Genomic DNA, 14,433 nt, shown 5'->3' with positions numbered 1-14,433 from the left:
TCAATAATCCACACATTCAGCAGAGAAAGCAAGTGTGCATTGATACAATATTCCAAGTCTAGTCTTTTTAGTTTATGATTTAAACATTTATTTGTTTCCCCAGTTAACAACTGCTGTGCAACTTACTATAATGCCATACTGTTACACAACTTACAAAATACTTATGGGGCCCTGGTGGATCACTGACCACATACCACAAAAATAAATACTTCTCTCAGTTGATCCTGGTTCATGCACTCACCTACAGTATGATCTTAGTTTACTCTGAGAAAGGAGTCAAGCAGAATGAAAACATAACGAGCCAAATATAGTCACTAAACAGTACAGAATACTTTACACCATGAGTCTTTCTTCTATATTTGAGCTCCAGCCATCATTCCATTATTCATCTATTTGATTTAGTGGCCCTCATTTATCAATGCGGCGTCAAATAATAGGTGTACGGTGAGATCACCGCACTTTCAGCATTTATCAATATATCCTGACTTTGACTTTAGCGTACCCGCACAGATCTCACATCAGGTCTGAGGCAGTTGTAGACTTTGGCTGCACCCGTTTGTTCCATTGTAGACCTGCAATTGCATTGCATTGTAGAGCAACATTGTCTGACCGTCTGACAGGCATCTGGACACATGTATCCACTCCAAAATGTATATTTGACACACTAATAAATAATCCTTGTGAAAATATAACATTTTATAAACTCATTTAAACAAAGTGCTTTAACAGTCATTCAGACAAGATTGCAGATCTGGCTGCATTGGCTATTTGAAAATAGCAGATCTACTGTACAAGCTCACAACGCGTCGCTGTGAGCTATGCAGAGAACATTTTCGGGAGTCGGGACTGGCGCGGCCGCGCCACTGTAATCTTTTCATGGACAGTGAGGTCTCCAAACTTACAGTAGCATGTCTAACAGAGTTATGTGCAACCTGGGTTGAGGATTTAAACCCGACGCTCCAAACCTTTGCCTCTCCAGGCTATCTCTCATTAACGTGGTGGCACGGGACTCACTGCAGCCCGCCCGAGTCTCACGGGGAATGAATGCTTTATTTTAGTGTAACTCTGCTCGGTACGGTTAAATAATGTACTATACAAACGCATTCCATTGATGGCGATGTGATTGGTGTCATAATCTGTCATTCATGTAGGCTACTAGCCTACTTGACAAAGATTGTACCGTTACGGAACACACAAAAGACACAGTTGGGTTTGTAATTAGGTATAAGTGCGCGTGTGCGCGTGTGTATGCGTGTGTGTGCGTGTGTGTGCGTGTGTGTGTGTGTGTGTGCGTGTGTGTGTTTGTGTGTGTGTGTGTGTTTGTGACGTGTGTGACTTGACAGGCAGTGAGGCGGCGGGGGAAACTCTTCTCCATGCCTTTTTTTTGGTCATATTCCGGTTCTTCATGTCGTAAAATCGGGGCATTTCGAGAATATTTAAGGGCGTGTTATTTAAATGATGCTTGGTTTCAGCCGTCAGATTTATCAAAGCTACGACCAAATGTATGCTAGGATTGGCTGTATAGGATCCTTTGATAAATCTCACTTGGAAGTTGGCTTACGGCCAGATTTAAGGCAAAAAAATAAGCCTTTTTTTACATTGATAAATGAGGGCCAATATAACTTAAAACAATTAGCCTCTACTGTACATGCTACAATTTGTATAGCCAGTAGGAGGAGTTGACACCTTTCCACAAAAAATCCTTTGTGTGTAAAAAGGATTTTAGTCTTAAAAGAGTGCAGGGTCTGCACTGCAGTGTCCTTAAAGGACAACTTCACCGATTTTCAACCTATCTTCATATAATTGGTTCTCACTAATACTCATGATAAAATGGTACAATTTTTTTCTACTCGGTCTGTGTCTCAGAGGAGGGCTGTGGACAGTTCAGAGTCCCGTCTACCAGTGACATCATCAATGGGGAATCCAAGCTAATAGAAACTGCAGGCTTTCTATTCCTGGAAAGTTGCAATGCAATAAAAGAAGCCATTGTTCTCGTGTTAATAAAAATCTAAATAAAAAATGTGAAATCTTGTTGGAAAAAAAATCATGCCTAACGATGATGTCACTGGTAGACAGGTTTCTGGACTGTCCACAGCCCTCCTATGAGACACAGACCAAGTAGAAAAAAATGGTACCATTTTATCATGAGTATTAGTGAGGACAATTATATGAAGATAGGTTGAAAATCGGTGAAGTCGTCCATTAAGTTGTTAGTAAGGCTGTTCCACTGGTGTGGTGCAGCCGAGCAGAAGGCCTGGCCTGGCCTGGCCTGCAGAGCTTGGTACTGGAGACATGGAGGAGGAAGCTGTTTGCAGATGTGAGGGTGTGGATGGATATTGTGGTGTAATGAGTTCTTGTAGGTAGAGAGGGGCATGTATGTTTATGCATGTGTGTGAGAAGCAGGACTATTCAATTCTGAATGAGACAGGGAGCCACTTAGGGCGGTTTCACATTGGGTGCGTTTGAAGCGAAGCGTTCCCCCTCCGTTCCCGAGTGCGCTTGGTTGGCCAGCATTCACACTGGCCAAGACTCAGACCATTTCATTTAACAGTAATGGTAAATAGGTGCCTCATGGGGGCGCTGTGGACTATGACGCTTTGGGAGAGCGAATGTCATTCACAGAAGAAAAGTCATTCTAGAGTGAATAATAAAGTTGTCTTGAGTTATAACAACAGATCAACAATACACAACCAAAGCAGTGTGTGCACTGGTCTTTGAAACCTCGAAATGCACTGTCGTCTGTTAATATGATATTGGCGTCACGGACGCATCCTTTGTAATTTAGCAGTGACGTCACGTCACGGACTAATCCTTGGTGTATTTATCCTTACAAATACGTTCGCCACACATGTGTTTTTTGTTTATTATTTTTCACGGCTCGCGCTACTCAAACACTAGCGGGATTATTATTTATTGTCAACATTCAAGTATAACTATGAGAAGGTATAACCCAGCTAAAATAATGCGTCACTATATAAATATATAAATGATATTTTAACAGTCCACTTCCTTCTCTTGGTACGGATGGATTCACACTGCCGCGTCCCGTTCCCGACTCCGCAGCAATCGGACCCGAAACTACCTCCCGAGGTGGTTTCGGGTACGGAACGGTGATGCGTTACGGGGAACGGTTTGCTACGTTCACACTACCACAATATCAGCCAAGTGGCCCAGGGTGCGCACCCGGGACCATAGTGTGAAACCGCTCTAAGTCTACCTTTTACAACAAAAGTGACTTTCCTCATCATAATTAACATAATACTTAACAGTCATCAATGGATTCACATGGTTTATTATTATCATACTTCTTTGATTCCTAGGGGGAGACTGGGGTCAAAAGTAACAGGGGGCAAATGTAACACACACAATAATTATAATCAGAAGAGGGGTGAGAGGGGTGAGGCTTCTTCTACACATGCTCAGTAGGGTCCTCTCTCTGCCTACGGAAGGGTAGAATGAATATGGGATTCCATCATGGTTGCCCCATTTCAAAGTAAGATACATTTAAATAAAAAATAGACATACATTTGAAAAAACAAAATTTAAAAATGAAATCATTTGAAAAAAAAAAAAATGTAATTGCATATATAGAACATTCTTAAGAAAAAATATTAAATTATAAAAAACACATATTACTTAGTGATGTGCTTTTATTTGAGATATAGTGTGTTAATATTACTTATTTTTACAGTGTTACAATTGCCCCCAACTATTGGTACAATTGCCCCCGTCACGGGGGCAAATTGCATTAAAGGTAATATTCTAGTCTTGTAATTAGGGCATATATATGTTTCTTAAAACAAAAGAGTACTAGTGTATTTCAAGAATTCTGTGAATTATGAAGGAAAATGTAAAAAGTGTTACTTTTGACCCCAGTCTCTCCTATGTAGTATGCATTAAAAGTAGGGTAAGTGATTTTTTGTTAAAGGTTAAAGTACTATATTCTGATAGTAATCATTGCTACAGAGCGTTTGTTCGGTCACAGGGGTCTCTCCAGCTCTTTAGTAAACAGAATTTAGTACATTTTCAGGTAGGTGACAACATTTAAGCCAATCAGGAGAGAGCACTGAAAATGCATTTTCGGTTTAATAATAAAGAGCTGGAGAGACATGGGAGAATCCTTTTACTGAACAAACACTATAGCAATGAGTACTATCAGAATATAGAGCTATTTAACACTTATTTTAACCAAAGTAAATCCCTTACCCTACCTTTAAATGGTTCATATGCAATATTCTCTCTCACACACACGCACGCGCGCACACACACACACACACACACACACACACACACACACACACACACACACACACACACACACACACACACACACACACACACACACACACACACACACACAGTTGGTGTGAACTCTGCCATCCACTTGACATAGAACACTCAGTGTGAATGGCCCTTTAGTCTACAGACAAGGACCATGAACACACAGGACTCCTTTCCATTGATTGAATATTTTATTAACAGTTTGTTCATTCGTATCGTGTTTAACTTTGTATTTCTCACACTGTCTCCATCCATTCTCTATTATGTATCTTTCTCTCTCTCTGTCTCAGGGGCTGATGATGACCGCCATCTAGTGGAATCTGTCAACATTAAACAGTAAACAGTAAAGAACACATCAAACGGTATGTTTATGACAGCAGAATGATTAAACCAAGCTAACTGAAGGACAGTGTTGAGTGTGTTGAAATAATCTGTAGATATTCACTGTAAGTAGACAGACTGGAGACATTTAGTACTTTTTGAGTGAAATCAAAGAGTTCAGTCTATACTGTAGGTGGGTGGGGGGTCTGGAGGGGATGAGGTCAAACGAAACCAGAACATTTATTGTTACAATTATTTTAATTGTAACAGAATTGTCTATAGAACTTTAATCTTTACTAAAAACATGACCTTCAAGCTAATACAAAATGAAATGCTGCTCTATGATAGAATGATATCTGATCACATTTATATTTTGTAAAGTTTGAGCTATGCCTTTCTCTCATTTTTATAATAATGGAGAAAATCACATTTGAAAACTTGAGAAGAAACCCTGAGCACAGAACATTTGTTTTCTCTACAGCACTGTTTGGAAACTCACTGATCACTGAGTTGAAGTTGGATGTGAATTGGTGAGTATTTGTTATTTAAAGATACTTTATAAAACAAATGAAATGGCAGAAAACAATTCTCTTGAATGTTCCCTGTGTACTCTCTTTCTGTCAGGTGATACATGATCACCATCTATTGGAATATTTCAACATTAAACTACTGTAAAGAACACATCACATGGTGTGACAGCAGAATGATCAAAAATCAAACTACAGTACCTGAAGGACAGTGTTGAGCTGTTGAAATACTCAAGTAGAAAGACTGTAGCCGTTTGTCACAAAATGAAATGCTGCTCTACAGAATATTATGTGATCAGATTTATATTTTGTATTGAGCTCTTTTACCTTTTTACACAAACAGTAGAATATTTTTTCTCTTGCACCTGGAACATCAATTATTTCTCAATATTAAAATTAATAAATGAAATTGAAATCATATCACCCATATGCACATACAGTATGACAATGATGTTATTACAGGATCACAAATCTATATATATTTACTTTATTTCTCAATAAAGTAAATATGATATTATTGATTTCAAAATTGTATAAATCACAATACTTTTAGGGTATCACAATAATGATGTAAGGTACCTTCATTATAATGTTTGATGTATCAAACAGTAATGATTAACAACACATAAATATATCTTTTTATAATTAACCTATTAACCACTTATCCTATCCCTAATCAGGAGGGAACATTCACTGAAAAGAGACGATCTACAAGCTCACAAAGCGTTGCGACGCATTGTGAGCTTGTAGATCGCCTATTTTCAGCAAAGATATTTAGTGTAGACCATGGAAATAACGTTCAACTAAATATAGGTTTTAAGTGGTAAACAAGGTAAGATAACTAAATGTTATCATTGCTACACTTTGCTGTGATGCAACTGTAAGCTATAAGATGTATACACAATACAATACAGGTTTTTAGAACTGTTAGGGGAATATAAAGTGTTTAATCTGGTCATTCATTGAAGGATACTTTTATACTGAAGCAAATACTGTAGAAAATCACATTTCTTGAACAACAAAACATTTTTTTTCTCTACAGCACTGTTTGGAGACTCTCTGATCAGTGAGTTGATCTGGATGTGAACTGGTGAGGCGTGTTATTTAAAGACACTTTGCAAACCAAAGGAAATGGCAGAGAAAACTTTCCTTGAACGTTACCTGAACTGCTATGTGTGTTCAGAGACTTTCAGAGACCCTGTATCTCTGAGCTGTCATCACAGCTTCTGTTCCAACTGCTTGAAGACATTCTGGGAACAAACTGAGAACAAGAACTGTCCCATGTGTAAGAGAAAAGAATCAAAGGATGCAGTAATTGACTTTAAACTTAAAGAACTAGCTGACTTTTATGTTGAGAGACAGAAAGCTGAGTCATGTGAGGAGGAAGTCAAGGTGTTGTGTAGTGAACATCCAGAGGAGCCTAAACTGTTCTGTGAGGAAGAACAGAGAGCTGTGTGTCATATCTGTGACTTCCCTCACCCCACTGGTCACACATTGCTTCCTATTGAAAAAGCAGTCAATAACCTGAAGGACCAACTGAAGCCTGACCTCGAGTCTCTACAGGACAAGAGGGACAAATACAAAAAGGTTGAACAGACATACAGTGAAGTGATTCAACACAACAAGAAGCAGGTGGTGACCACGGAGAAGCAGATCAAAGAAGAGTTTGAAAAGATCTACCAGTTCCTGAGAGAGGAAGAGAAGGCAAAGCTGGAATCTCTGAGGGAGGAAGAGGAGCAGAAGGGGATGATTGTCAGCAGAGAGATGAAAATCATTCAGGAGCAGATCTCCTCTCTCTCAGACAGCATCTCTGCTGTAGAACAAGAGCTGCAGAAACCCAGTGTGTCATTTCTCAGCAGTTATAAACACACTCAGACCAGTGCCAGAGTCCAGCGTAAACTGTCAGAACCACAGCTGGTCCCTGGAGCTCTGATAGACGTGGCCAAACACCTAGAAAAACTTACCTTCACAGTCTGGGAGAAGATGAAGGAGAGGGTCAAGTTCACTCCTGTCATTCTGGACCCAAACACAGCAAGCCCCTGGCTCTGTCTGTCTGAAGACCTGACCAGTGTGAGACGTACAGACACAAAGCAGCAGCTTCCTGACAACCCAGAGAGGAACACTATGTATACCAGAGTTCTGGGTTCACAGGGTTTCAGTTCCGGAAAACACAGCTGGGAGGTGAAGGTTGGAGAGCATTCTGACTGGAATATAGGCTTGGCTAAAGAGTCTGCTGACAGGAAGGGAAAGACATATATCTCACCATCATATGGATTCTGGTGTTTACGGCAGAGCAGTGGGAAGTACACTAATGGGGATTGGAAAACCCTCCCATTGAAGAGGAATCCTCAGAGGATCAGAGTCCAGCTGGACTATGACAGGGGTGAGGTGTCCTTCTACGACCCTGAAGACATGACTCACATCCACACTCATAAAGACACTTTCACTGAGAAACTCTATCCCTATATATATGTTGGTAAGGCTGGTGATAACACAACTACTGATATCAAAGTCTGCCAAGTTGATGTCTTTGGGAAGTTAAAGTGATTTCAGTGAGGTGTGTGTGTGTGTGTGTGTGTGTGTGTGTGTGTGTGTGTGTGTGTGTGTGTGTGTGTGTGTGTGTGTGTGTGTGTGTGTGTGTGTGTGTGTGTGTGTGTGTGTGTGTGTTTGTGTACATACAGTATACTACAGTATAAACAAACCAAACTGACAAATCTTGTATGCCAAGAGAGAACCCTGACTGGCATCCCAGCCAAATAAGAACAATAAAAGAGATTTTTCAGGCTGAGGTTTTTCAGATGTTCTTGTTTCAGAAACATGCTGTGACTGAAGTTAGTGTGTAGCCACTAATTCTCTGTTTATGTTTATGTTTTGTTTAGTCAACAGTTACTGCTGGACAACTACTGATACACTTTGATTTAATAATAATAATAATAAACTTTATTTATATATCACCTTTCATGACATAAATGCAGCTCAAAGTGCTTTACAGAGCAAAAAAAAACAACTGTCTGTCAACGCCAAATCTTTTCGCCCAAAATAGCAGATCTACAAGCTCCCAACGCGTCACAACGTGACGCGTTGGGAGCTTGTAGATCTGCTATTTTTGGCAAATGCTCCCCCAGGAATAGACATGCTGGGGTTCGAGTCAGCATATTTATGTTCACACCACGGTGGTCTGGTACATCATTTGAACATAATACAGCTGAATATCTCTATAGTGAGTCATCACTGCATCAAGTTTATAGAGTTTCAATAAGGAATTAGATCCATACAACAATGATTTCATTATAATAGATCTGAGAGACAGTGCTGTTGCACACTGAGGTCCAGCTGCGCGCAAACTTCTGCAGTGGCACTCCGAGCATGGGCAGTATGCCAATTGTATTAGGATGTATGAAAATCTTTTTAAAATAACAGATCTACAATCTCACAATGGGGCACATTGCGCACGTTGTGAGCTTGTAGATCGGCTATTTTCAAATAGTCATAGTACAGGGCTGAAGTGGTTAATGTATGTTTTGTAATAATCAAAATCTACAAGGTAGCTACAGTAACTAAAGTTTTCAAATTATTGTAGAGGGGTGAAAAGTACAATATTTGCCTCTGACATGTAGTGGAAGTAAAAGTATTGAAAATTGGAAATACTCTGCTGAGGTCACTAAAACCATCAGGAGACAAATGACAGTTGGAACAGCCGGACATAAAGATGGTTTGACAAGAAGAAACATGCTATTGATATTGATTAGGTCTTCACCAGGAAACACAATTCAAGTTGAGCAGTTGTATACATACTGTATGGAGACAAATGTATAGAATGTAGGTTTCCATTCAGCGCTGTGCTTCCATGTCATATAATTTGATGACCAGCGGACCGGTAGGCAGCGGTTCCGGTAGGAGACACAGCGAGTCGTTGTGTCTCCTACCGGAACTGCTGCCGGTCATCAAATTATTGTCTTAGGAATGAGACAAAAAACGAAAAAAATATCCATGAATTAAAGTCTCTATGGGGTGACTAATCCATTGATTTTTTTGGGGTGAAGTGGCCCCTTAAGCAGTGGTTCTAAAACCAGGGAGGGCAGTTAAGGGTTAAGTGTCTTTCTCAGGGACCACGGTGCTACATAATAATATGTGTGATAATATGGACATATCTATCATTTTACTAGTACGATTGTGCTGAGAAGACTGAACTCTATATGACTGTGTACAGTATTGCACAAAGATGTGTTTGATTGTAACATTATTAAAGAATGGAATAAAGTTTAGGGGCCTTGATACATCCAAACACACAACAATCACAGTGACTAGTATTGTCAGATTGCGAGAGAAATAAGCAGCCATGCAGGTCTATGAAAACAAGCCCAAAACAAGCAACTAATAGGCCACATGACCCATGTCCTATATACAGTATATGTATATCGTTGCTGTCCGGCAGGAACCAGCTAACTCCATTTTTCCGCTTTTGCATTTTTTTCATAACTCAGTGCTATTGAACACCCTTTACGTCTGTGTGTTGATTAAAACAATATTGAACCAATGAAAAGTATTAAAAAGCGCTTCTGACAAAACCAGCTAACTCCATTGGATCCTCAAACTTTCTGCTAAACCAGCTAAGTTCACCAAAGGGCAGGGGTGTAGTGGAGGGGGGACACGGGGGAGCGGCGCTCCCTCACTTCTCTAACTGCTTAAAAAAATAAAAAAATAAAAATATGATTTTTTTAAAATTTATTTTTTTAAATGATTTTCTTTTTTTTTTATAATTTAAAGAGCCATGTGTTTTCCACAAAACAATTAAATATCATTGAATATAATTGCACCCTTGTCATTACTATATGTTATTATTATTATTATAACCCTAAAACCGAAATAAAGTAACAAAAAAAGCCCTCCAATCCGCGCAATACCCGAAAAATGTTCGCGCGCATGCATGTGTCAAAGTTAGCACTACAACACTGCCAAAGGGGGGTGGAGTTAGCTGGTTTAGCTGACTCAAGGCTCCACCCCCTTTTGACCTCAAACTTCATTGTGAGGGTTAGGGTTAGGGTTATTGTGAGCTTGGAGGTCCATTCAGCTGTTCTTATCAATGATGAACAAAACCGCCTAACTCCACTTTTTTTTCCTATTTTTTCCCCTGTGTGCATTCATTCATTGTAAGATTGATCTTACTCCTAACCCTAACTTAAAAACATGGTTAAAAAGTGGTGTGGTTAAAGTAAAAATGAAGAACCAGTGTCCCCTTTGCACTGTACAAGTTCAGACAGTGGACTATGCTTTCTTTTTATTTTATGATTTTAAACAAAAACAATACATAACCTGACATTCACACTGCTATAGCCCTTCTTTTAACTCATCCTGGTTCACCCTCTCTCTCTCTCTCTCTCTCTCTCTCTCTCTCTCTCTCTCTCTCTCTCTCTGTTCCAAGCTTCCATTATTTATCTATTTTATTTAATATAACTTAAATGAATGAGCCTCTAAATGTTAAGATGTTTATAACCAGCAGGAGGAGTTGACACCTTGTTGTTCCCAGGAGAGAGTTCATTGGAAATAGAAAGTAAATGTCATGTTTGAACAGAACACAGAACTGCAACGCCATTACATGGTGTGTTACATCTCAATGGAACAGTACATGTTTGGAGACTTGGAGACTCATAATCAGGGAGTTGAAGTGGAATGTGAATTGGTGAGTATTATTATTTAAAGGTAACTGCAAATCAAAGGTAATGGCAGATAATTCAGATTGTCTTAGTTATGAATTGCCACCTCTGTTCATAGACTTTCAGAGCGCATGTGTCTCTGGACCGTCATCGCAGATTCTGTTCAAATCTGATAAAATCATCAAAACAGAATACAATAATTAACTTAACAAACAGTCAATACCCTGAAGAATCAACTAATAGTTTGTGTCATAGTCAGTGGTGGAAAAAAGTACTCAAATATTTTACTTGAGTAAAGGTTCCAATACTGCAATGTAGAAATACTCTGTTACAAGTAGATGTTCGCAATAAAGACATTTCGTGAGTAAAAGTACAAACGTATTTATATCAAAATGTAGTTTTCAAATGTATAAAAATCTTTTGAAAATAGCAGATATACAAGCTCACAATGAGTTGAGCGCATTGTGTGCTTGTAGATTAGCTATTTTCAAATGGCCGAAATGTAGCCTATATAGGGCTGAACTGGTTATGTTTTGTAATATTAATCCAAATCTGCAAAGTAACTAGTAACTAAAGTTTTCAAATAATCGGTGTAGTGGAGTAGAAGTAAAATATTTGCCTTTGAAATGTAGTGGATTGGAAGTAAAAGTATTGAAAATTGGAAATACTCAAGTAAAGTAAAAATGTGTCAAAATTGTACTCAAGTACAATACTTGAGTAAATGTACTTAGTTACTGGATATAGTACAATATACCAAGTCTAGTTTTTAGACTTTTTCAGACCCATTTAGCGTAATAATAATAATAATAATAATTGTAATAAATGTAATAATAAATGTAATAATAATAATGATAATGATATGATATGATATGACATGACATGACATGACATGACATGACATGACATGACATGACATGATATGATATGATATGATATGATATGATATGATATGATATGATATAATAAAAATAAACAGACTTTATATAGGTCATAGTCCGATTCGACCAATCCAGGGTGTAGTAATGAATCACATGGACATGATAGCGTCACTGCAGTAGGATGAATTTGCTTTACAGGTTAAAGATCCGGTCCAGTCTAGAGCGGATACGGAAATAGTCAGTGCATTTATGTGTTGTTGAAAATGACCGGATACAGTTGGCGGGCTCTAGACCGGAACTCACGTGTTCATTCAGAATAGAAACAGAACCAGGTGACGTGAGGTCACAGCGTCACTGAGGACGCTAAAGATGGCGTCACATTCAAACGGCTCGTGAGGAGATGTTTTTATGTAAGTGTTTTAAAGTGTTTTTTCAACAACGTTCCTTAAACTATTGTGTTAAAATGTCCTCACACAAGTGTGTAGAGTTGAACAAGCTGGTGTTTTGAACTAACTAATGAGATAAACGTTGTGTTTTGTATCCGCTGCGTCTCTGTTTTGGTTTACTTCATATGGGGGTGTTGGTGACATTGGTGACCTATCGAATTCTGTGACTCCGGCGCGTTATTATCTTCAACGTTAATATACTTTTAGATTATAATTCTATTAAAATGCAGAAATATAACACATTCCCCAAGAGATGTGAATTAATTGTGTATCACGACATCCTATCAACAACTTGAATAAAATCTTAGATAAACTGGTGCTCTGGTTAATATTATTATTATGATTTATTCATATCTATTCCCCCTCTACATTTAACCCTAGTACATTATGTGAAATTGGTTGGTGGTACTGTTGTTTAAAAAAAAAAAAAAAAACAAGAATATAATATTTTTTTGTTAAACCAAACAACCTCAAACACCAGCCTACACAGTGTGCGGTAATTCGATAGGTCACTAATGTGGGTGTAACACCTGGCAACAAGTGTACAGCAACAGCTTCCCCTGATACCAACCACCTGTTGTTGTTTGATCAACAATCACCAGTGGTGGAAAGGAACTAAGTACATTTACTGAAGTACTGTACTTAAGTACAATTTTAATTAAGTACTTTTACTTTACTACTTAGGTACTTTTACTTTAGGTATTTCCAATTTTCAATACTTTTACTTCTACTCCACCACATGTCAGAGGCAACTATTATTTTGAACTCCACTTTTACTTTGGCTATTTGAAAATAGCAGATCTACAAGCTTACATTGTGAGCTTGTAGATCTGCTATTTTCAAAAGATTTGTATACATTTGAAACATTCTGCATAATGAGTACTCTTACTTTTGGTACTTTAAGTATATTTTGATGCCAATACTTTTTGTACTTTTACTCAAGTACATTTTGAATAACAGACTTACCTGTAACCGTAACAATTAGTAATTTCTGCATTGCGGTTATTGATACTTTTACTTAAAGTAAAACATTAGTAAAACATTTGAGTACTTTTTTCCAACACTGACAATCACTGAACTGCTACAGTAGCAACCACATGAAGATAAAATAAACACTGTTGAGATGTCAACAATCTTATCATTGTTATTAGTGAGTTTACTGGACATGAAGCATAGAGGCTGTAACATTAAACCAGTTACTCTCTTAATAGTCATTGCAGGTGCGTTAGCTGGAATGCAAGTTAATCTGCTGTTAAAGAATTCACGCTAAAACTTTGCATAAAGGTTGTGTCTATAGTAGTGCATTATAATCACATTTATAATGCATTAATGCACTTATAAGGCTTCGTAACACTCGTTATAAATGTTTATAATTATTATGCATAACAACTTATAACAAAGACACTTTATAAGTGACTAAGTATGGTAGTTATTATGTGTTCTTCCGCCGAGCCTGAGCTTAATAATGCATAATGACCCAGCACTTACAATGCATCATAAACCTTGTTATAAGTTGTTATGCCTAGTGGTGGAAAAAGTAATCAAATGTTTTACTTAAGTAAAAGTACTAATACTGCAAAATAAAAATAATCTGTTACAAGTAAAAGTCCAGGATTCAAAATGTACTTGAGTAAAAGCACAAAAGTATTGGTATCAAAATGTACTTAAATTACCAAAAGTAAATGTACTAAAATGTTTGAAAATAGCAGATCTACAAGCCCACAACGCGTCACATTGCGACGCGTTGTGAGCTTGTAGATCGGCTATTTTCAAATAGCCTAGGTATAAAATAGGGCTAAAGTGGTTAATGTATGTTTTGAAATATAATAATTTATATCTGCATAGTAACTAGTAACTAAAGTTTTCAAATAATTGTAGTGGAGTAAAAGTACAATATTTGGATCCGAGATCCGAGAGTGGAGTAGAAGTAAAAGTACTGGAAATTGGAAATACTCAAGTAAAGTAGAAATACCTCAAAATTATACTTAATTACAGTACTTAAGTAAATGTACATAGTTACATTCCACCACCGCTAATTATAAACATTTATAACGAGTGTTATGAAGCCATATAAGTGCGTTATAATGTATTGTTATAATGCATTAATAGACCCAACCTATAAGTAAAGTGTTACAGACTTCACTGTTGTGGTAAAATGGCTAAGCTGTTTAATTTTTTGGATCCTATAATTCACTGTTCCATGTCTGGATTTACTGTAATTACATTACATTTCATTCCATCAGTGAGAGTATAGACTTGCTGACCAATGGAATAATGTCTGAAGCATCGAGTCGGAGGAGACGGTTTGAGCGAGAAAGGGCTCACG

General features: G+C 37.9%; 1 protein-coding gene across 1 annotated transcript; it reads left to right on the top strand.

Moving 5' to 3' along the window:
• Window positions 1–6,260: 6,260 nt before the first annotated feature.
• On the top strand, window positions 6,261–7,785 carry LOC311055927 (zinc-binding protein A33-like; the record flags this gene model as incomplete). Its single annotated transcript, XM_084072201.1, has 1 exon — window positions 6,261–7,785. The coding sequence occupies one exon, from the start codon at window positions 6,261–6,263 to the stop codon at window positions 7,674–7,676; it is 1,416 nt and encodes a 471-aa protein (XP_083928327.1). The 3' UTR covers window positions 7,677–7,785.
• Between the last annotated feature and the right edge of the window lie 6,648 nt (window positions 7,786–14,433).

The sequence above is a fragment of the Gymnoscopelus microlampas genome (genome assembly GCF_963454915.1).
Source record: "Gymnoscopelus microlampas genome assembly, chromosome: 11".
NCBI classification, from domain to species: domain Eukaryota; kingdom Metazoa; phylum Chordata; class Actinopteri; order Myctophiformes; family Myctophidae; genus Gymnoscopelus; species Gymnoscopelus microlampas.
This window is presented reverse-complemented; position numbering and strand designations above follow the sequence as displayed.